The 23,428-nt window shown below is 40.8% G+C and overlaps 1 protein-coding gene across 2 annotated transcripts in view; it reads left to right on the top strand.

Annotated features, from left to right (window-relative positions):
* The window catches only part of DOCK2 (dedicator of cytokinesis 2), a 161,370-nt gene that overhangs the window by 118,193 nt on the left and 19,749 nt on the right, over positions 1-23,428 (top strand). For both annotated transcript variants that reach the window (XR_005258503.1, XM_038149792.1), the window contains exons 31-40: positions 4,476-4,576; positions 4,719-4,777; positions 6,055-6,203; positions 11,450-11,535; positions 15,402-15,558; positions 16,729-16,769; positions 18,523-18,613; positions 19,655-19,774; positions 21,822-21,911; positions 23,098-23,202. Coding sequence is in view for 1 of the 2 variants with exons in the window: in XM_038149792.1 (XP_038005720.1) it covers positions 4,476-4,576; positions 4,719-4,777; positions 6,055-6,203; positions 11,450-11,535; positions 15,402-15,558; positions 16,729-16,769; positions 18,523-18,613; positions 19,655-19,774; positions 21,822-21,911; positions 23,098-23,202 (999 nt within the window). In the remaining variant the exon portion in view is untranslated. The remainder of the gene's footprint in view (positions 1-4,475; positions 4,577-4,718; positions 4,778-6,054; positions 6,204-11,449; positions 11,536-15,401; positions 15,559-16,728; positions 16,770-18,522; positions 18,614-19,654; positions 19,775-21,821; positions 21,912-23,097; positions 23,203-23,428) is intronic.

Genomic DNA, 23,428 nt, shown 5'->3' with positions numbered 1-23,428 from the left:
GTCAGGTGTCCTTCTAGGGACACATTCAGAGCTTATAAGGAAAAGTCTGAAGGCCTGCAACTGTGGAAAGTATTCTAGCTTAAGACTCTGTATTCATGTCCTGGTTTGAACAGACAGGTGTCTGTTAAGGAAGGCAGGATCCTCCCTTGGAATGGAAAATGTAACCCCCTCCCTCCAAATTGTAATAATTTTGAAATTAAGGGGCTCTCAGGCAAAGATATGGGAGCAGAAATATCAGATCTTTGTTAGGGAAGAAAATAAAAAATAAAATAAACAATGCAGTTGTACAAAACAACACTGCCAGAGTCAGAACAGGAGCTGACCCCTGTGGGTCAGGGTGGTGGCACAGTGCCATTCCGTGGTGGCTCAGCCCTCCTGCAGTGCCAGCTGTGGTTCTGCTGGAGCAGGGATCCTGGACAAGGGTGGAGTTTTCCTCTGGAGGTCCAGGGCTGCTGGAGATGGGCCTGCTCTTCCTCTGGCAATGCAGGGCAGAAGAAAGCTGCTCCTCTGGGAATGCAGTGGGCAAAGGCTGCTGGGGTGTTCCAGGCTCAGATTGTATCCAGGTAGGAATGCTTGGCTCCTGCCCTGGGCGCAGCATCTCCCCATGGGATGATGGAATTGGATCAGCCATGCAGGGACACTCAGTGGCCATGGACAGCAGAGATCTCCTGGAGGGAGGATTGGCTGTGGGAGAGATAAAGAAACCTGCCCCATGAACAGCAGAGAACTGCCCCAGCTCTGACAGATAGGAATAGAATACACAGCCCCATTTCCAACCTAAGACAATTCAGAATGACCCTATGGAGAGAATAGGAGGAGATATATTGATGGTATACAGGAAAAAAAGGCAAGCAGGTCTGAGGTTAGACTTTCCCCTGAAGACCATGACAATCAATGTCTTATTGCTCATTTGACTTCTTTGTTGCATTTCATGTCAACAAAAATCTGACCAGTGTGACAGCAAATTGCCTTTTTTTTTCTCTTTTCCATCTTTTTGTCTGTTTGCTCTCAATATTATTTAAAATAATATCCCCAGTGATTCTCTTTAGTTGATTGCAGAGCTGTCTCAGGCAGTATCTGCACCACTGGTGCCCCCAGCCAGGACCACATTATGCAGTTGTATGAGGATTTGTTGTGGGCTGCCTTTGACATTTCCTTTTCTCTGGAGGTGGGGAGTGCTGGTGGTGTAGGGCTCATTATCAGCTTCTCCCAGTAAAGACAAAGGAAATTCAGCCACTGGCATAACATCCAGTCTTAAAAGATATCGCAGTGTTGGGACTTTTGCTGGTTTGTATCAAGTAACAGCTCTTTGGGGATTTGCCAATTTCAAATGTGAAGATTGGACACCATGCCCAGACCCCACTTTGCAGCTGGGCTTGTGCAGGGCAGCAGAACAGCTACACCATCAAAAGGTGCAAATTCTGGATTTAGGGTGCAGGAGTTGAGATGGGCTCTTCAAAAGAGGCTTAACAAAAAACAAAAAATCTTAAAAATTGTGGAATATATTTTTGAAAAAGTGTTCCCCGAAGGTCACCCTGGTGTTTTTGTTTTAATTGTGACAAGAACTATGTGATTTTCTGTACTTATGCAACACATGCATGGTATCCTCAACAGCTGTGGGAGAAGAGGCCATCTGTGGTAAATAGGACAATTCCAGGACATTTTTGTTTCTGCTGGCAGCTGATGTCATTGCTAGGTGTTACCCTGTCCAGGACAGAGCATTTTCACTCTGCTGTCCCTGTTGCCTCCTGGCTCCACCACCTTTGGTTTGGAGCCTTGCTCTGCACAGGAGGGGTTTCCATGCAGGAGGGAACACACCTGCCCTGTGACCATCCCGCCCTTGGTGCCACTGGATTCCTGCTGGCTTTTGAGCAGGATTCCCTCGGGAATGCCCCTGCTTGGAGATGGCAGCGCCTGACACCCCCGGGGCAGGGCAGGGTGACCAAACCCAAATCGTTTTGTTGTGCTCACACAGCTGCTGGAGAGCCTCTGCTCTGGAAATGCAGGTTATTGATTCCTTCTCCTCCCTCCCTTCCTCCATTAGCACTACATTTACAGAGCATTACAAAGGATTATAATTCTATATCCGTGCTGTTAGAGTGATTGTAATTCATATATTAATCACCTATGCCACAGAATTCTACTATAAAAGGCATAATCCAAAATCTAATGTCAGTCTGATTTGAAAGAAAACGCTTACTTTTGTGTTTTCCTGCCCTTCTTGTATGAGCTGTGCTCCATTAATAACTCAGCAGTAATGAAATGTATTTCAACAAACACAATTCACAAACAGACTTGTGCAGTTTATTTTTTATGTTAAAATCTTCTTTTAGAAACCCCAAAATCAAAACCCTCCGGGCACTACAAATACACAGGGGGAAAATGCACACTGCAAAAATCTATGTATGACAGTGACAGACATTGCAGAAACAATGCAGAGGTTAATAGGGAATGAAACCATTGGGAAATTTAGCTAGAATTAACTATACTGGAAATATTAAAGTGTTAAATTTTTATATATTACATATCATACTCTGCATTGTAAAATTATCAAATTACAGAGTTTGAAGTTCATGTTTGATCCTTCCACCAGCAAATATCAGCTTTCAGAGGTGTGTGAAGGTGGAGGCTGCAGCCTTTACTCCTGGATGATTTTTTAGGATAACTAACAAATCTCTTCTTCGTGAGATGGCTGGAAATTTCCCGCTAAATTAATTCCACCTTTTCCAATTCGACAGATGTCCAAAACACCTTGGAATGTTATTATGGGGTTAAGAGAAAACAAAACGTGTCTCATAAGAATATTTTTTGCATTTTTAAAATCTGTTTCCATATTGTTTTACTTCAGAGAGAGACTACTTTGTCTCATAGAGTTTTAAAGTTAGTTTTGGTGCTTAAAATCTTGTGAGCCCTTAATTTGAATATGCAATTGAAAGGGAAAGGATCCCATTTTTTCAGCCATTTTGTGGAACTCTGGGGATGGAAGGAAAAGTTTTTATAAATAAGAAGATTGAGTCTGTGGGGTGTGTCTCTGACAAAGGTGGCACTGAACTTGGAGCTATTAAATGAAATAAGAGACCATTTGGGAATAAGCCTTGACTTTTCTCCCCACAGTCTAGAACAATTTGAGGAATTTTCCATCTCGCTGCTCTAATTGACACATACAGAGTGTGCTCCCTGCACACCAATAAACACAACTTCTCAAGGGGCTGAGAACTCCACACTGGCCAAAATAACCTCTTAAAAGATTTGGTGAGAGAGTAAAACAGGTCTTTCAGGGCATAAACAACATTTGTGCTGCTGAGCAAGGCTGTGCATTGGCTGCAGAGCTGGGTGGTGTGTGCAGGGCAGCAGCTCTGCTGGGCACAGCCTCCAAGGCAGGCATAAATTAACAGCAGGATCATCCTTGAAGTACAGAGGACATCTGAGAATTGTATTTATGATGGGAAATGTCTGTGGTTCTGGGTGTGGTTTTGTGTGGTGGGATCTGGTTTCCCTGGTTGTTTGCACACCAGAGATTTCCAGGCTACGAAGGGCAGAGGCCACTAAAGTTTTTGATGGAATATTTTGTTTCCAGGCTGTTCAGTGTAGGTGCCCAACCCAGGTTTGTATTGCACCACACAAAATGAAGAGCTCAGTCCCGTGTTGTGTTCCATCCTTTGAACCACCAGTGAATACATTTCCCATTGCCTTCTGCTCTCTCACTGAGCCCTACCACTGGTTTTAGCTACAGCTGCATTTTTAAGTGTTTAAAGCTGCTGCTGACTTCCTAAAAGCTTCTGAAAATTGTATTTCCTTCCTTAAATTTGTGTTTCCTAGGGAAGTTTCTCTTTTCCCTTTCTAGTGTGAGAAGTGCTTGTTTTTAATTGTCTGTAGAACGAATGGTTTGCTTTCAGGAATGAAGGGTTGTGCACTGTAAGCACAGAGGCTTTTTGTCTACTTCAAGTACAGACTCAGTACTATCAGCTGTCATTTAGGGATGTATTTTGTCCTTCTTTCATATGGAGAGCTCTTCACAAATTACACTGGAATTTCATACAAATGGCTGTTGAATTAGGATCCAAGAGGAGGCAGGAGATGTCTTTTGAAGTGATGCTCAAATGCAGTGTAATTACATAGGTGCCTTAGCTCCAGTTTGGACAGCTCCACCAGCACGTGTCACGTGTTCCCCCAGTCCTGCTTTGGGTCAGGGTTTAATGTTGTTGGCCAATGAATCTCATGTGAATCTTTTTTTTAAACAATATTTATTCAGCTGCTCTGTTATCAAGAGTAAATGTGTAGTAGTGGTTATTAAAATTCATCTTTCTTGCTTTTCTGCTAATTGCATAATACTAATGATGTACATCTCTGCATAATATAAAAATATCATATTGCTTGCATCGTTTGGTTTCATAAATTATTCTGCATTATGCATCATTTAATATTATTCCTGCTTTCCTCAAAATTATTATAATTTCCTTATATTCAATTTACAGCTGTGGAACAACTATTTTCATTTGGCTGTGGCTTTTATTACCCAAGATTCACTACAGCTAGAAAACTTTTCCCATGCAAAATACAACAAAATCCAGAGCAAGTAAGCAAAATACATTCTTTATCTTATATCTTTATATATTTTATATCTTTATATTTTTATATTTATATCTATATCTTTACTTTTGTAGTAAAATGATAAAAAGGTAATGATAAAAATACCTTTCCTATTTCTTTCCTCCCAGATATGGAGATATGAGACGTTTAATTGGCTTTGCAATCCGTGACATGTGGTACAAACTTGGTGAGTAGCAAACTGCGCTTCACTGCAACTGAATCTGTCACATAATGTTTTTTCTATTGAAAAATATCTGACATGAAGTGCTTTTGAAAATATTTCTGCTATTTGAACTTAAAATATGTTTTCCTTCCTGTGACTAAGCTTGGAGCCGAGATAAAGTTGGACCACTGCCAGGTTTGTATTTAAGATAGAACTCGAAACCTTCTCTCAGATTTCAAACATGACTGAAATCAGATCTCAGAACCTTATTTTGCAGGACTGAAACTGGATGAATTTTCCCTGAGAAGGTTATTGCTCAGCCTGAGCCTATGATTCTGCAAATTAGGAGACTCAGATTTGGAATCTGCTTGGATTAAAATTCAAAAAAAAAATTTTACATTTGTCATCCAGCCAGGTTCTGCTGCTCCTCCTTTGAGAGTTTCTCATTAACTCCTTTGGGATCATTTCTTATTAACTGAACTGAGGTAGATAGAAGATTTGTTTTCTCTTGCTAAATTTTGGTGTGGCATTCGCAATGACAATTCACATGGCACACACCAGAGAGGAACATCAGACTCAGGCACTCCTTAGTGTGGAACAAGTGTCACCTTTATCGATGAGAAGGTTTTTGTCTCCTCACGAGGTTCAGGCAGCCCTGACACTCACAGCTGCTGGGTTTGCTGCTGCTCTGCTCCAGCTACCAGGGCAGCGTTTGAGCCACGCCTGGGGCCTGGCTGGGCTCTGCACATTTGGGTGTTTGCTGCAGCTGATGGAACCCTGGTGCTGCCGGATAATTCCGTGTGGGGTCAGCAGCTGAGTTCAGTGGATGGTGTTTCTGTTACTGCTGCTGATTTTGGTGCATTGACTGGTTTGATTCATTGTTGCAATGTCTAATTGTATTGTAAAAGTCAGTAATGGTTTTCTCCTTCATGGGAAGGTTACTCCACATTACCGTGTCCTGCTGGTAGAATTTGGGAGGGTCTTAGGTTAAGTTATTACTTTCTACTCTAAATATTTATAAGGAGATATCAAAAACTTTAAAAATCGAGTTCTTCACTGACAATATCAACTTCTCTGGCATTCCTGCTTACTCCTGGCACTGCATTCTGGCACCTTAGAAGGAGACAGTGTCCATTCACAGGCCCCCAGCTTTTGAGAAGAAATGAAGGGAAGTGACTGAGTTGTAAGACTTGACCAACACAGATGGATTCAACACTACTTTAAATGATTGCAGCTCCTAGATGTCTTCCTAAAAATATGCAGTTTGCTCTTCAAGTATTCAATTTTTGGTTTTGTTTCAGGCCAGAATAAAATTTGCTTTATTCCGGGTATGGTTGGGCCCATCTTGGAAATGACTCTTATTCCAGAAGTTGAGCTACGAAAAGCCACGATCCCAATTTTCTTTGACATGATGCTGTGTGAATATCAGAGGACAGGAGAATTCAAAAAGGTAATTGCAAATGCTCTGCATGAAAATGCATTTAAATGTCATGTGCTCAGTATTTCTGGTAAATGTTTGTCAAGTGAGCTTTTGTGCTCACACAAAGTGAAATCCCAAATATTAAGAACCAAAGAAACAGCAAGAGCAGGATCTCCAGAGTGACTTAGTTTGACTTAGGCAAAACTTGTTGCATTGACAGCAAGAAATAGATGGAATAGCAAAGAGATCCAGAGAGATTGCAGGATCTTAATCCAAATTTTCAGGATTTTACTGGAAAAGGTTCTGAGCAGCAAGACTTACATTGAAGTCAGCCCTTCATTAAGTAGGAGATAGAATTAAATGACCTCTAAGGATCCTCTATAATCTAAATATTTCCTTATACCCCTTCCTTGTGACATAGATATTGGTAAGCCAAAACTTCCAGGTTTTAATACAGAGTATCTGACAGGAGTAGCAGTGAATAGTTAATTATATGTTATCAGCTTTATCAGGAAACTGTAACTTTTAAAATGTTGTTGTGAGAAAAAATAATCAGTGAGGAACTGAAATTCCAGGAGGGTTTTTGGCAGTCGTTTTGAGAAGGAAAAAGAATTTTTAGGTCAGTATTCTGAAATATTTTTGATTGATGGAATAGAACTGGGGATGGTGAGGCAGGGCACTAGGGATTGTAATCTAAATTTCCTGCCACTGCTTGCTGTGTCTGCCTGGGCAGTGGAATATTCATCCCTGTCTGACATCTCCATTCTCCTCAAGCTCTTTGGGCATGGAATCACCTTGTTCAGTGTTTGCACACTGCCTCCCACAGTAAATTATAAACTGGATATTCAGCTCTGCAGTTACACAAATAATTAATTCAGAGCAATCTGTGTAAGGGAAAATGACAAACAAAAAGGCATCATTTTAGACACATGTAAATATAAATATCTTGTGTACCCAGCTATGTTTAATACTTCAAATCGTTTGGGGCATTTCTGTGTCAATGAAGTGTGGAACAAATGAGCAGATGGAATTTCCATTTTGGTCTGTATTCCACAGTGCAAAGCTTTTGGTTCAAGGCCAAGATTAAAAACCACTTTGTTTCTGTGCATCTGTTCCCTCTGTGTCCTGATAGTCCTATATTTGCCTTCTTAAAAATGTTTTCCTGCTCGTGGCTTATACCTCATCTCCTGGGAGAGACACAGAGATCTGTGCAGCCCAGGAATCCTGAAAACTCATCACTCATCTGCCTGATTAACAGGAGCAGCAGCTTGGGAGCCTGGCAGAGAGAGGCCAAGCACTCCAGTGCCCACTGAATCACCTCTCCTGCCATAAAAAGAAGTTTCAGGTGGTATTTTACAGTGCCAGGGAACAAGGACATTGGGTTTATTGCAGCTTAAGGAAAAAGGGGAGTTTTCATCAGATGGTGCAAAAACTATTTCATAATTGAGCAGCTGAGTCTCACTGGACTCTAATGTTCTGCTTTAGGAATTGTGATCATTTGCTCATCAAGAATCATGGGGTTTGTCCTCTCCTTTGCTATCAATGAGGTAATTAAGATAAAAAGCTTGCCTCTGTAAGTTTAGCCATTCTGGTAAGTTTTTTAAAATAAGTGTTTTAAAGGAAAGGCACAATAAGTTCTATGTTCTAAAATTGTTACCACCTTGATTTAAAGGAGCAAATAAGTAACATGAATGGATGGTTACTGGGTGCACAAACACATAAACTCCAGGTTTTGGTAGTGGGCAATTTTAATTTGCAAACTGACATTTCGTAGTATAAAGGATGGTTTTTTAAAGCTTTAGTATAAAATTTTGAGAACGACAACATGTTATTTCAAGAGTGCCTTGGGCACTCAGGAGCCCAGAATGACATTCACTTAAAACATAATTTTGTGGAACTTTTAAAATGAATAATTTATTTCTAATCTAATCTTCTCTAATGAGAGAAGAGGGGGGAAAAGCACAAACAGAAACATCTTTGTGAGCTGAGCCTGTGCCAGCACAGGAACCAGAGCTTGCCTAGTACCTCCAACACAAGGTACTAATAACCTTTCCCAAAAATCCTGCCTGTGTTAACATCCCTGTGCTGTGCTGGGACAGGGCTCTGTTCTGGGGGCACAGGGGGTGTGCTGGAGCTGGGGGCTGTGTTCTGCTCTATGCACACAACATACAGGCAGTAAGGATGTAAAGTCATTTAAATTTTTCCAGCAAAAATTTAATTTTATTTAGCTGTTTCTAGGAAATCATCTAATCCCAGAGAAAACAAAATTCCACCTGTGGTTATCTCAAGAATGAATTGCTCTACAAATACATTTAATGGCTTGGAATCTGTATGTAGGTGTAGGACACAGTAAGACACTTTCCTGCAATCCTTTCTTCTACTTTGCACATGTAATTTCCATTCACCCAGAGCAGTGTTACATAAGCTCGTAATTTTAACTCTAATTGAAGATGTAGAGAGGGAACCATTAATATCTACTAATTTTAGCTATGGAGGCTCTGCCTATCATGAGCTCAGAGAGCTGGGAATCTTGGAAAGCCAATTTATTCATCTCTCAGTGTCTGTGGATAGACTCAGTCCTCTAAATGTATTCTTTTCTCCTTCAAATAAAAAGAGAATCTCATTGCTTATGTGAGACAAGCTCTTTGCTCATGTGTTAAAAATGTCCCATCCTCCAAATGCTGATAGCCAACCTTTCCTTTCCTTGAAAGAACAGGTTGTGCATTTTATTGAGACTTCCCAAAGGAAGACACATCATCAAGAGACCTCTTCCTGCTTCTTCTAACTGTGATCTGAGGCCAGGAGTTAGAAAATGCTTGCTTAAAGAAACAAATAAACAAACAAACAAGGAAAATTAGCTCTTTGCAAAGTAAATGAAAATATCATTTAGATAAACATGGATTTGAGTTACATTGAGGATTTAACTTGGCTTAGGAAAGATTAATTCATCTGTGTTTATATTTTTGCTCAAATAAATCATTCTGTTTGTGTTTAGCGTTTTCAGTTTAGTATCTCTCGTGGGCTCTGCCAACTGCTGGAGCCATCTGGGGAAGCTTCTGTGTTTGCTTTCCTTCCTGACTGCTGTGGGACAGTGTCAGAAATTGGGGCTGGCTGCTGCTGTGTGCTAGGGTTTCCAGGCTCATGTTGGAGGGCAGCCATTGACTCCAGGGCAGTGTCCTGAGCTCCCACAGGGTCTGAGAGGGTGACTGAGGTGTCCCCAGCAAGCTCCTCTGGCACAGCACATTCACCTGCTGGAAATAGCCACATTTCTTTCTCCCTGCTCTCAAAATCTTGCTATGTGTAAGGTTTCAGAAGGATGTGAGATCAGCAGCAGGGCTGAGTTTGTACAGCCTGGTGCTTCAGAGAGATCCATGGACATGTTCTCCAACGGGAGATTCCCTGGATCTGTTAGAGAAGCAGGTGGGTTTAAAGCTAAATTGGTGCCAGTGACAATTAGGCACACCCTGTTTAAGTGAGGAGAAGGATGCTGTCCAGAGCTTAATGTTGGCAAAGAAACTTTTAAACTTTATTCTATATTTCTGCCAAGTTTTTCATTTGATCCAAGCAACTGATGTTTTCACTTCTTGCAGGTTGTTGAGAAACTGCAGGAAAGATGCTTAGGAAGAGTTTTTTTGTTCAGATCCAGAAATGTGAAATTATTGCCTCTTTGAGAAGTAATCAATTCTCTACCTGCTGAATAAGTACTAGGAAGGATTTAAGAGGTGGATTTAACTGCTGCTTGACCTGCACTATATTCACAGATTTGTCTTACTGCAGTAAGCCCACAGAAAATGGCTGGATTGGATGTTTTTGCTCCATATTTCCTTGCCCTGAAACTACCATGCACCTGTGTTACCCACATTAAATACTAATACACATCCTACTTGCACATAAAAATTAACTCTGAGCCCTTTATACTTCTATTTCAGCCAGGACGAGACAGAGCAATTTTACTTTTTTTCTGTTAAGCTATTTTTCAATGATAGCTCTTTACTCTCTAAATTAGTATAGTCTGTTCAACAGGCAGTCTTTCATTTGTATTCTAATTACAGAGAAAGAATTAATATTAGAGCAGCAAAACCTGCAAGTAGCAAAGTGGTGGAAATGGCTCCTTCCTCCCTGCCCCTTTCCAGAGCAGAGAGTACCTGCACTGCCACTGCTCTGAGCCCACGTTTTGCTCTTGGTGTGAGCGCTGGGGAAGTTTGGCTGCTCAAGATGCTCTTTCACAGCTCCTTCAAAGAAGCAGCAGCGACTTCAGTTTCTGCCTCAAGAGCAGTTTTGCAGGATCCGGGTGGCCAATAGATCTGGGTTGGACAATGTAGGAAGGAGAGGAAAGAAAGTTAGGCCTTTGTTCTTGAAAAATGATGAATCATTTTTCTGTGTGGAGAGTTTGAATCATGACCTACTTGAAGGAAGTACATCTAGTAACATATTTTCCTTTAGAATGTCATGTTCTTTAAAACTGAAGAAATTCTAAAAACGCATCTGAAAAGATGCATGACCTGCCTGATGCTCTAAGAGGAAGGACTGCTTTCCTCCATGTAGTTCTGGCTTGGCTTATTCAGCTCAGAGCTGAATGTTTGGATGAGGATATATTGAAATAAGGTAAAATATTTTGCATTGCAGTTATCTGAAAGAGCCATATCTGAAATACTACAGTAATTCTTTGTACCATGAGAGGCTTCCAGTCCTCTGATGGGATGATCTGGATCCCAGCCTGCCAAAGCTCTCAATTACACAGAAACACTCCAGGGAGAAACAGAATTATTCATGTACTGACAATTGTGTGAAATTTTGTATCAAAGAAGAACGTGAAAACTTGCTGCATTAGCACAGTAATGAATTCTGTCATTTTTACAGCGGTTTAATAATTAGATCTATGTAAAGCAACTGAGCTTTATTTCGATGTAGGTCTCCACTAATGCTCTCTGTGTGCCTCTTGATGCGTTAATGACTTGTCAAGAACCCCGAGATAGATCTTTCCTACCTTCTGAGCAGGGTGCAGTTGTTTGCACGAGGGCAGAGTGTCTGTAGCTGCCACACACTGAGCTTGTGTCTCACGTGCCCAGTGCAGGGAAAGCTTTGTGAAAATCTGTGTCCAGGCTTTCAGCCATGCCAAAAGCCCAGACCAGAATATGCCCAAGCATTTAACCTTTGGGAATATGAGACATAATTATACATTTATATACGTACAAAAGATACATTTTTGATGCCATGTTGAAGTGTGTTGATCTCTGGATAGCTGCTCAGTGTTTTGATTTTTCTTTCTTTATTAGTTTGAAAATGAAATCATTTTGAAGTTGGATCATGAGGTGGAAGGAGGACGAGGGGATGAACACTACATGCAGTTGTTTGAGTCCATGTAAGTAGTGCATGAGAATAAATAGAACAGATGCCTTCAGGTCGTGTTTCTATCTTATTGTTCCCAGTTCTCAGCTTGGTAACTTTACCTAAAATAGAATCTTAGCAACTTTTTTCATGAAGGGACTGGAAATACTATAATGCTTCACTACACTTGGTTTGCATTGCAGTTTTTCTCATTGAAACTATTTTCCTGGCTGCTTTTCATTGTTTTGTGCTTCAGCTGAATTATGACGAAGTTATAGCTAACCTGCATTTTTACATGTCTAGGTTGGAATCCAAGAGATTATTCAGACAAGTCTGAATTTAGATAAGGCTTTGTGATGTTGTGTGCATGTTTTACTTCCTCAAAGCCTGCTACCCTGTATGGGTTGTATTTCTGGGTAGGGGCAGCAGTCTTTGCAAAGTCACATCTCTCATCAGATGAACCATGAAAGCTTTGGGTACACACACAGGGGACATAAAGAATTATTTATTCTGTTTCTTTTTGCAGCAGCTTTTATCAAATTTGAATGTTGCTGTCTCGTTTCCTTCAGGATTCCCCTTAGGGTAAACAACCCCAGCATTTCAGTTTATCATATGTTTTCTGGACATTCCTACAATGTCTCCATCTAGTTTGAAATACTACATTGCCTTAAAGCTGGAGAGAGTGTTCAAACTGAGATTTATCTATGCAAAAAGCAAAGCTTCCCTCAGATCTTGTGTATGTGACCCTTTGAAGTTCACTCTTTCTGAGCTGTGGAACATTATTTGCTTGCCTTGTTTGCACTTTGCTCTTTCATTCCAGAGCTTTTCTTGGAAAGTGGCACTATCCAGTTAAACCCCATCTTTCAGCAGCGCAGTCAAGGAGTGCCATCAAACACAGCACAGAGCTTTTGATCTCCTGCCTTTGCAAGGCCCCCTTCTTGCTCTGACAGATCTGGCTTTTCCCCTTGGTACTGTCCCACTTTCTAGAAGGCCTCAGGTTCAAAGTTTCCACATTTCTAAAGATGACAATTCATCTTATCTCCAGATTTTGTTGAATGACTCCTGCAGATGAGTGTTGGAGCAGAGGCTGGTGACCTGCCTGTGGTAGGATCTGTTCTCTCAGGTAGTTTGGTTTAAGTCCTCCTCCATTTACACTTTTCAAAGCAGGGATTTCAAGCCCCTGTTCCCAACTCCCTATTCCAACTGGAGTGAGACCCACTTAAATTTGCCTCCACGTTTATTCATTTGGTCATTTTTTCATCAGCTGCTCTCCTGTAGCTGTCTGCAGCCCTGCACCGTTCCAGGTGTCACCTGAAGGCAGATATTAACAGCACTCACTGACTGCTGTGCTGCTGCTCACCTCTGCAACCAGCATCTGCCCACGCTGCCGGTTGCTGGGAACTTCCCCATGCCCATAAATAATATTATTATTTGTTATAATAATAAACTAAACAGGTTCAGCTGTACTTTAATTAAGCAGTGCCTTGCATTTGTCCCTAGACCTAAATGTGAGTGAGGTCCAGGAGGGGTTGTGACCCATCCTAGCCAGAGCCCAGGGGAAGTGGGGGATGTGGGACAGGTGAGAGGTTGTTCTCAGCAGGCAGAGTAGACAAGGCTGCCCTGCCTGGGGAAATGCAGGAGAATCAGTGCACAAGTTGTGCCATGCCACTTGTCCTCAGGCTCAGAAAATTAGTTCTGGCATGTCTTAGTTCCTAATACAGGCTCAACAGGAAATGGCACCTGGCAGATTCCCAGTTCCCCAGCATTGCAGTGGCCCATGCTACGCAGTTGTTTTTCTCGAGCTTTATCGCAAATATATTTTTATTTAAAATTTTCTAATTTTTTCAGGCTCTGTTTAAAAATTCAAAGGTTTCTCCCTCTCTCCTGGGGGCAAAAAAAAATCTTCTGAAGTTTTGTGATCCTTTTTATTGGGATTATTGTATAAAGCTGAGCAATACAACTTTTTGAATCTTCCCTCAAGAGACAAGCATTCTTCACTCCTGTTCCTTTTGTAGTTCTTTATGTGGACTCTGGTTCACCTTTCTTTAGTGACTGGAGTTATGTACTTCGTGCTGGGTGAGACCCAGCAATAGCTTGTGGTTTATGTCAATGTTTTTCAGCTTGTACTGGGAAGAAATGTGATGTCTTGGTGCCTTGTGCTCATTGTGCAGTCAGGGAACGTTCACAGCTCTGCCTTGTTTGCTGTTACTCCCAGGGAACCTGTGGCAGAAATCCATAATCGTCACTTGAATGGCGGCTGTACTTTCCTTCATTAGTGACTCACACAGTTTCTGATACTTGTAGACGTGAAACAACACATTTTCCTGTATAATATTCCAGTCTCCTATGTGTTTCTGAGGCTTTCTTACTTTCTTTCCCACAAACACCTTTTAATGTGCTCCAACCCTTTCTGTCAGTTGTCAGCTCTTAGCCCCGGTAGTGTTTCCATTCCATTTGCAGTGCATTTTATAAGCCATGTGTCAGTTATTGATTTAAATATTTCAGACAATAGCAATTGGAGTATTCTGGTTTTATCTGCTGGCCTCTGTCCCTCCTTTCTTACACAACATAAATGTTCTTTCAGACATCCACATACACATTCCATCTGTGTCAGGACAGTGACTCCACTGGAGCTGCACAATCCAAGGAATAAACGTTAGATGCTGCTTTTATCTCGCTTGAGTTGGAACTTTATTCCTGAGTATTCTGCAGAGGTTCCATTCTAGGCCAGAGTTTTGAGGATTGCAATTGAAGTCAATATGAATATGTATTTTCTGAAAAAGGTTGAAATAATTATGAGGAGTAAAAAAAATTGGTTTGCTATTAATTAAAACAGTATACTTAGTACTTAGAGTTTTAAAAAATATTGTGCCTAAAGATTACTAACTTTTTTTTTTTACCTGGGTGTCTTGAAAACAATGATGTAGAGCTCAATGGATGGTTGAGTACTAAGAGGTCAGAACCTTCCCAGCTACCAACACAAAGCAGGACTGCCTTGGAGAAAATTAACTGCATGTTTGCCTGACCCAGTGCTTGTATCTATAATTATATATGTGAAAAATAAATGTATGTGTGTGTTTATATAAATATATATATATATTATATATTAAAAATGCAATTTGTCAGAGAGGATCCCAATGGAAAACCACAGTGTTAAGTAGAGAAAACAAAAGAAAAGCAATGAAATAAATAATTTCTCTTAAGCAAAGAAAAAAAATACTCCTTAGCGAGATGTAGGTAATCACTTAATGATGTTTAAACAGTTAAATATTGAAAACAAAACTCTGACAGTAAAGTGAAATCTCTACTCCTAAATCACTTCAGCACTTTTTAGAAGCAGTATATGCTAATGTTTGTTAATGTAAATTGAAAACTGATGATACCAAATTATAAAATTCCCTTTCTTGTATTTTTATCAGAAGAGATCAAACTGCTCTTTTCAATCTGCAGAGAGTTGATTGGTTTTGCTTATATCTCAAAGTAAAATTACTCTGGTGATGTCTTTTTTTGAGGTAAAATTGTAATTTTTGTTCATTTGAACTTTTACTAACATGTACCAGTACAAGGAGAAGGAAAACTTTTTTTGCATTTTCTGCTGAGGAAAGGAAGGTGCAGTGCTTATTGCAATAGTGTGACGCTCCAGAGACTTGAGTTTGTGATAGCACAGATGCAGATTTCTTTGTCCAGAAGCTGTGGGTACACCCTTGAGTTCAAAGTCATTTTCAGACAGGAAAAGTAGATGTTTCTTTTATTTTTTTTTCCATTTGATTTATATGCCATTTGTCTTCTGAATATCTAAATTACCAACTCACAGAGGGAATTTCCAGTACATTCTGCAGTTGAGTTAGGCCCAATTCAGTACTTGCCATCAGAACTGTACCAATATTTCTGTATTTGCAGCCTTACAGAGTGTGCCAAGCAGCACCCTGGCATTTGCAGCCTGGTGGAAAGCTTTGTGAGCCTGGTGAGAGGGCTCCTGGAGAGGCTGCTGGATTATCGCGCCGTGATGAGCGACGAGAGCAAGGACAACCGCATGAGCTGCACCGTCAACCTGCTGGTACATCCTGTCCCCTCCTGCTCCTGGAGAAACCCCCCGAGGAGGGGACAGCACCAGAGCTCATTTATTGAACAGGAAGGGAAATCTTCCTGGGGGCAGGAGTGGGTGACAATGTTCTGTAGTGATTTAAACTCTGCAGCGAGAGATTTTTACATCTCTTTGCACGGACCTGTGTGAGAGCCTGAAAGCAGCGTTCCCCCAGGTGCTTTGTTTGCTTCGTGTGCTTTATCCACTTGGATTCTGTGGATAAACAAGGAAGTTTGCTGCTCACATGCCTGTACCTATTGACAGGCTTGATGGGACAGCGGGTTCTTGACAGAGTCGAGCTGTGATGCGGAGCTGACCCACTTGCTGCTTCAGCATCGCAATAGTTACAGTTCTCAAATGTGGGCAGGAAACCTGCAAGGCGCCTTTGCAGCTGGGTGCCAAGAGGTTTGAGGCTCTGATCTTGTGCTAGGCCACTCTGTCTTCTTTTCTATTCCTGTGTTGTAATGAGGATATCGTACAGAGAGATCCTTCCTCCAGGAAATTCCCCAGAGCTGAGGAGAAACCTCTGCCACCTCTGAAGTATTACACTCACACTCTGTTCCTCAATAATCACTGCGCAATGTGCTGTGAACTTCTGAAGTCAAGAGACCATTCTTGTCATACCACCAATGGCCTTGTCAGACCATTTTGCACAGCCTTAGCAAATTGCATTCCTGCAACCACGTTATGGTGACAAAAAATGAGCTTTATTCCTGGAACTGGCTCCTTTAGAGGTATTGCACAACAATGCTCCATAACTACAGTGCCACACAGGTGCTTCAACACATACCAGCTTCCACCAAGTGTAGCTGGAGCATGTGGTTTATTCTGTTAATGCATTTGGATAACCATATTTTCCTCTTCTCCGATAGAAAAACCTTCAGTAATAATCCCATTATGAACTAGGAAAAGTATATGTATGTGTAAAACCATACATATAACTAATAAAAATATTAATTGAAAAAGTAGTTCCAGGTTTAAACTTCAGATAGACTGTAAAACAATCTACATTGCACACTGTCTATGCTTTCTAAATACCAGGGAAAGCAAAAACCTCAGAGTGTGTGTGTGTGTGTGTGTGTGTGTATATATATATATAAAAATTTTATTAAAGGAGGTAACTTTAAATATTTGTGTCCCTAGAATTTCTACAAGAACATTAACCGTGAAGAGATGTACATCAGGTATGGCAACCATTCTATTGGATCTTTTTTGGAGAGGGCAATTAATATTGTGAGTTCTGGTTTTATCATTGTGCTTGGATTTCTGTATTTATTGTTACTTTACCATCCCAAATGACTCTGTGGCCTCATCTGCATTCTCACTCTGTTGTTGGCTTAGCCTTCAGCAACTGAAATCTGTGCTATGTATCCAGCAGCAGCATTTTTTTTCCACAAGAATTAACTTTAAATTGATCAAATTACTCAACATTCCTTGTCTAGTGTTTAAAATTAAGAAAGTGCAGATAGATTTGAGGTTTGAGGGAGAATGTATCACACATTTAGTACGGCAGAGAAAACATTCTGGTTTTGTAGAATGGCACAATCTCCTGATTCTGAGGCATTTTCTGTGGGAACTGCAAATTCCTGCAGATGTGGCAGGGCCTCTTGCTGTTTCCAAGAGTTCTGCACGTGGGCTGCAGCAGATCTTGCTGCTTCAAAAGCTCCCTGTTTCCTGCTTGTCCTCTCCTGCAGGAAATCCTGCAGAAAATCTGCAGAGCAAAGCCCAGAGTCCCAGCTGAAAGGAGCCCTGGAGGTGATTCAAACTCACCCTGGAGCTGTGAGCCAGAGAGGCCAGGGGGGAACAACGCTCCCTCAGCTGGCATTGCTCAGGGTGATGCCATGTGAAGGCTGACCTAGAAGAGACACTAGATGCAGCTAAAGAATAAAGTCGGGATTTATGAAGAAGCCTCAATGGATCCACCTTGGGCAGCACAACCCAAAATGGCCACAAAATGGACGACAGGCCCGGGGTCTCACACTTTTATCAGTTCTGGTCCATTTGCATATTGGAGTTAATTGTCCAATTCCAGCTCCAGCCCATGCAGTCCCATCCTTCTTGTTTCCTCTCTTCAGTCCATGTTGTTTGTGCTCTTGGGCCTGAGATCTGGATCAGCTGTCCTTGAGTCCCCAGCTAGAGAAAGAATTGTTTTGTCTCTCTACTCTGTGAAGAGGGCTCACCATCCCTAATGTGAAGCCTAGACTTACACACTAAAGCAGCACAGAATCTGAAAAATAGAAAAGCTAAAACCTGAGGCATCAAGAGGGAAACTTTCTGTTGGGCTGGCAGCTGGGAATGGAGGTGCCTTGGACTGCCACAGGAAGATGTCAGAGCTCCTGTGTCTCAAAACTCCTGGTGGGAGTTAGAGGGAGGGATGCAATTTTCTCCCTGGCTGCTGTAGATGCAGCTTGAGCCTCATGGTGGGCAGTGGCTGTGCTGGAAGCAGCAATGCTGCCACAGGGATCAAGGAGAAATTCAACTTAGAACAACTCTTCTGCCCCCAACACCTCCAGGGACTGCTTTGCCTTTCTGGGCTGGTATTTTCCACTTTCTGCTTCCTCCTGTGATGTGCTGTGGTTGCACCTGTGCACATGAAGAAGGTGTGCCTGCAAGGGTGCCCTGAGGAACCCTGCTGGCATATTGGCCTTGGAGGTCTCCCAGACCCTGAGAGCAGCCATCCCTCCTCCCTGAGGAGGGGCTGACCACAGCTCACAGGCGAGGACAGCTCTTTCTCCTCCTTTCCTGCACAAAGGTTCAGCACACAGAAAGAGCACAGCAGAGTGGGAACAGAGCTTCAGCCCCCCTCAGTGTCCTTGAAGAGTCTTTGGGGAGTCGCAGTGTGACATCCACGGAGTTTCCTGTTATCTGGAACATTCTGACACTCAGTATTCCACTCATGCCAGTCTCCAGTCTAATCCTTGCTCTCTCCTCTATCAGGTATTTGTACAAGTTGCGAGATCTTCATTTAGATTGTGAGAATTACACAGAAGCAGCATATACCCTTCTACTCCATACGTGGCTCCTGAAGGTTAGATTTTCTAAACTCAATATATAATTAAGCTTTTGCAGTATTCAATTTGATATTCTTAAGTGAATATCTTAATCTCTGAGTTATTTTCCGCTGAGGTATTCAAGTTTCCAGTTAGAAATACTACAGTAGGTTGTACAAAATTAACATTAATTGTTGAAATTATATTTTCAGTAGGTGATTAAAAGCCATATATTGCTGAAACGAAATATGGTAGAAAAAAAATAGTTTTCCTTTACAGTGAAAACATTGTGTACAAATATGGCTTTCATTTTGGTAACTTCTTACTACCCTAAACATAACAGTTATGAAAATTAAACACAGTTCCAGCTATCACAAGAGGACACCTGACTTTTAATTTTAAATAATATGGATTACATAACCAAGTTATGTTGGCTTTCTTTTGTAGCTGGTAATTAATTCTCTTTCACTATAACTATTGTTCATTACCAATGTAAGGAATAGTATCAATTAAAATGGTCAGTAAGATCAATTTCCATTACAAGGAGAAATTCCAAATTGAAAATGTTCTTCAGCAAAAATCTGATATTTCTTATGGAATTTACTTTAGTGCAGAACTGTATAAATTTGTGCTATTCTGCTTAAACTTCATTTATGATCATACAAATATGAAATCTATTGTCTGCATTGGTATAGACAAAGATAACAGTATATGAAATATTTAAATACAAAAAATCTAAATCAAGTCAGTCAAGATGAAACCACAAAAAAAAAAGAACTAATTTTCTCACATAGATTTTTATATAAAATTTGTATGTGGGGCAAGGATGGGCAGGTATAACATTTTAAAATATGTTTTAAATATTCTGTCTAGTGCTGGTTATCACGTGAAATACAGCACCTGTCTGAAGAGGCAGTGAATGCAATCCCTGTGCCTTTCCCAGCTTGTCTGTGGATGGGTAAAAAAGACCTGGGAAGAAAACACTTGGAAGAGCCCAGGGGACCAGACCTCGTGGGAGGGGGGACTTTGATGTGACACACTGACCTTGAAAATTCTTTTCGATGTGTTCTCATTCTCAGTGGTCAGATGAGCAGTGTGCACCCCAAGTCATGTCAACAGAGTTCCAGGGCTCACAGACCTACAGACACCTGAAAGAGAGCCTGTATGACAAGATCATTGAATACTTTGACAAAGGAAAGGTAGGTCTGGAGAGTTCTTCCCCTCCAAACCTCTCTGCTGGGCTACTCTGAACAGCTGTGCTTAATGAATGTGCCCTGTATAAAACATTTGTGAGGAAAAGCTTCTTTGAAATGTGGGTCAAGTAAAAATTGTGTCCTGGAGGCTTATTCCCAGAGATACCTGTTCCATAGGAATGTGTTCTTTCCATGACCTCATTCACAGAGAAAGGGCTAATGTCTCAGCACATTGTCATGAGCATCTCTGTCAGGCACCAACAAAATACAGTAAAAAATGTTGAATCTACTTCCCCTTACAAAGAAAAGAGCATGGACCACACAGATTCCATTTCTAAACCACTCAGCCCTTATCTCAAAAAAAAATCCAGATGGTTCAAAATAGACATATTTGTTTCAGAGAGGACAGAGAATTGTATCCTAAGCTTAAAATGTGGTAGATTGATGCTCAGTACCACAGTTAAGTTCAATTTAAGACAAAAAAGATGTTCATAAAATTACCTGTCAGTGCAGTGGCATTAGAGCTGAGAATTTTGGAAATAAAGAAAAGGACTAGAAATCAGGAAGAAACTCTGCAGTGACAGATAATTAATCCCATGACCCAATACGACCTTTAAATCATTATGTCTTGTTCAGCTGCAGCCAAAGGTAGGAAGGGGGAAGGCAATTCATTACTGAAGCCCTTCCTGTAATTCACAAGGTAGAAAGTTTCAGCCTCTCAGGTATAGTAGATATTTTTGTCCCCAACGACGGAGGAATGATGAGGAGGACTCCATCTTATCAGAAGGCTAATAAATGATTTTATTATACTATATTATTCTGTACTATAATTCATGAAATTACATTGCATCTAAACTGAATCTGCCAAGCACTGAACTGCACAGCATCTCCACAGCATCTCGTGACTGTCAGCCCACAGTCCCGACACACACACATTCAATTGGTCAGGGAACCCAAACACTCACACCAGAATCCAGTTATCAATTCCCTTCAGGTAAACAATCTTCCACAATGCATTCCACTTGTGAGCAACACGGGCACAGCAAGTGAGATAAGAATTGTTTTTCCTTTCTCTGAGGTTCAGAGAATGTGAATCCCAGAAATTTCTTGGGAAGTTGTGCTTTGCTTTTCTCTGTGAAATGTGGTGACGCTCAGGTTTCCTGTTGGCATCTGCAGTCACTGCACTGCAGCAGTGCCCACCCACTGTCCCAGGAGAACCAAACCCTGCAGCTCCTGATCTGCAGCACTCAGCACTCAGACTCAGCCCAGAGCAGGGGTACTGGCCAAAGAGCACCTGGCAGCAGGTGACAATGGCCTGATGTGTCACTGGCAGCGTCCTCTCAGCAGCAGCAGAGAGCTCTGCTCAGGGCCCCCTTTGTCTCTTCTGTTCTGAGCAGGTGAGGAGACAGAATTTGAGAAATATCCTCACAAGAGGGAGTTTCTTCCTGCTTTAAGATCACTTTTGTCAAGTGTCCGCAGCAGATAAGAAAAGCAGTCCTGGTATTTCAGTGTCAGTCACTGTCACAGGCAGCTGTAAAGTTGTGTGGAAATAAAAGCTGCTACTCTGGGCAAGTAGAAATTTAACACTTGTAGTTATTTAGCTGTCCTAGACAAGGCTCCCTATGATTATGGATGCTGCAGGATCTTCTGTTAAATGGTGTGTGTTTTAAGAACAGGCAGGTGTCAGTCCCCTCATAAACTGCTCTGTGCTTGGGGTATGTTCTGAATGTTATCACCTCAGTGATTTACTCTTTTTTTTTTTTTCTTTAATGTATCTGAAAGGTTAGATGATTTTTTAAAATGTTACTCTAATAATAAAGTAGGTTTACTTATTCCTTCCTGTAATGAATCATAAAACACTTTTATTTTTTAACATTAATCTGTTTTCTTTAAGTTTATGATTGCCCTGAGTCTTCCACTCTAAATGTGCAGTTAATAAATGAGTGCACTTTAAAGACAGCACAATCAATAAAACTGCAGTTAAACTCTGATGTGTTGAAAACTTGTTTGGTTGGTACAGGATTCAGTTTTTAAATGTGTGGTTGCATTGCAGATGTGGGAAGAAGCCATATCTTTATGCAAGGAACTCGCAGAGCAATATGAAAAGGAGGTTTTTGACTACGAACTTCTCAGTCAAAACTTGGTAAGATTATATACAGATCTTCAAATGATTGCAGTCACAGAAATTAGTGCTTTTCATTTATCAAACAGCAAAGCTGCCTGTGAGCTTGTGGTCTAAAATGGATTTTTAATTCATTTGTTGGAGAGTTCCTGTTTTAGTGTAGCAATCCAGTGGTAAAGGTTCATAAATAACTGCTGGTTAAAGTTGCATGAACATCTGTTTATTGAGGTATTTTGAAATATCTGTAGATGAAATAAACATCTTCTCACCTAGGGAAATTTAAAGGCCACATTTTGAAGCCTCTGTACTGCCCTGGGGTAGAAAAAACACCTGGATGAACTTTTCCCCCTAAATATTTCTTTAAATTTTTGCTGCTTGGATCTTGACAAGACTGAATAATTCTGTCCTAATCAGGACTGTGGAAGTATTACAGCACAAGGAATTAGACCTAGGTCCAAAGGATAGAAGGAGAATTTTTAAAGAAAATAAAATATTCAGTTACTTGTTTTCATTAAAATTGAATTAATCCAAAAAGGATCTCACCCCCCCACAAACCCTTTTTTCTACTCCCAATATTTCATATTCATATGATTTTTAATGTCTAGGGCTTGTTCAATGGATATCTCTGAATCTTCCTGAAAAAACCCAGTGGTTTTTCCAAAACATGATGTTCTTGAATGGTGCTGTGTATAAAGAAAGCTTCTTTTGCTCTGCTTTTACATGAATTAAAAGACATTTTTGCCGGTTTAAGCCGCAGTGCTGTCTTCTCACAGACATAACACCTAAATTACACTTGGTATTTTATGGAAGAACTTGTTCTAAGCCCTTTACATGATGGCAAGGGCCTAAAACGAGCCTAGAGTAAAAATTGGAGTTGATCCCACACCTCAGGAAACATTTGAGGCAGGGAGTTTTATTTCAGTGATGCTATCAGTGACCAGGGATCACTTTGGTGTTTGCTTTTCTCCTAAGTTTAGGGTAAGCCAATTCTGAGGTCAAATATTAAAGCTGAAGCCATACCCAATTTGCTGAGTATCATATTTGCATGTAAATGTAAACAGTGTTTAATGTTCCCCTGCAGCATCCTGTGTGAAAACTGATTCTTGCTGTAACTCAGCAATTGATAGCTCTTGCATGTGTAGTAAAGGTTAAAAATGCATAGATAAAACCCCCAAACACCAGTAATTACAGTTGGTTTTGCTTTCAGATCCAGCAAGCAAAGTTCTATGAAAACATCATGAAAATTCTGAGGCCTAAACCAGACTATTTTGCTGTTGGATATTATGGCCAAGGATTCCCAACATTTCTAAGGGTAAACTTCATTAAATCTTACTTTTTCATCTATTTCATTTTCCTGTTTTCCTCATGATTAATGTCCAGATTCCTTTTTTGACCTCCAATATGCTTTGAGCTGAAATGTTCAATACCAACTGTCTTGCACTGCTCTAAGTTTTTTCCTAAATGGCAAAAATTTCCTACTTTAGGACAATTATGGTGAGTTTGAACTGGTTTTATTCAAATATGCTGAGTCTACTCTC

The sequence above is a fragment of the Motacilla alba genome, chromosome 13 (assembly GCF_015832195.1).
Source record: "Motacilla alba alba isolate MOTALB_02 chromosome 13, Motacilla_alba_V1.0_pri, whole genome shotgun sequence".
Taxonomy (NCBI): domain Eukaryota; kingdom Metazoa; phylum Chordata; class Aves; order Passeriformes; family Motacillidae; genus Motacilla; species Motacilla alba.
This window is presented reverse-complemented; position numbering and strand designations above follow the sequence as displayed.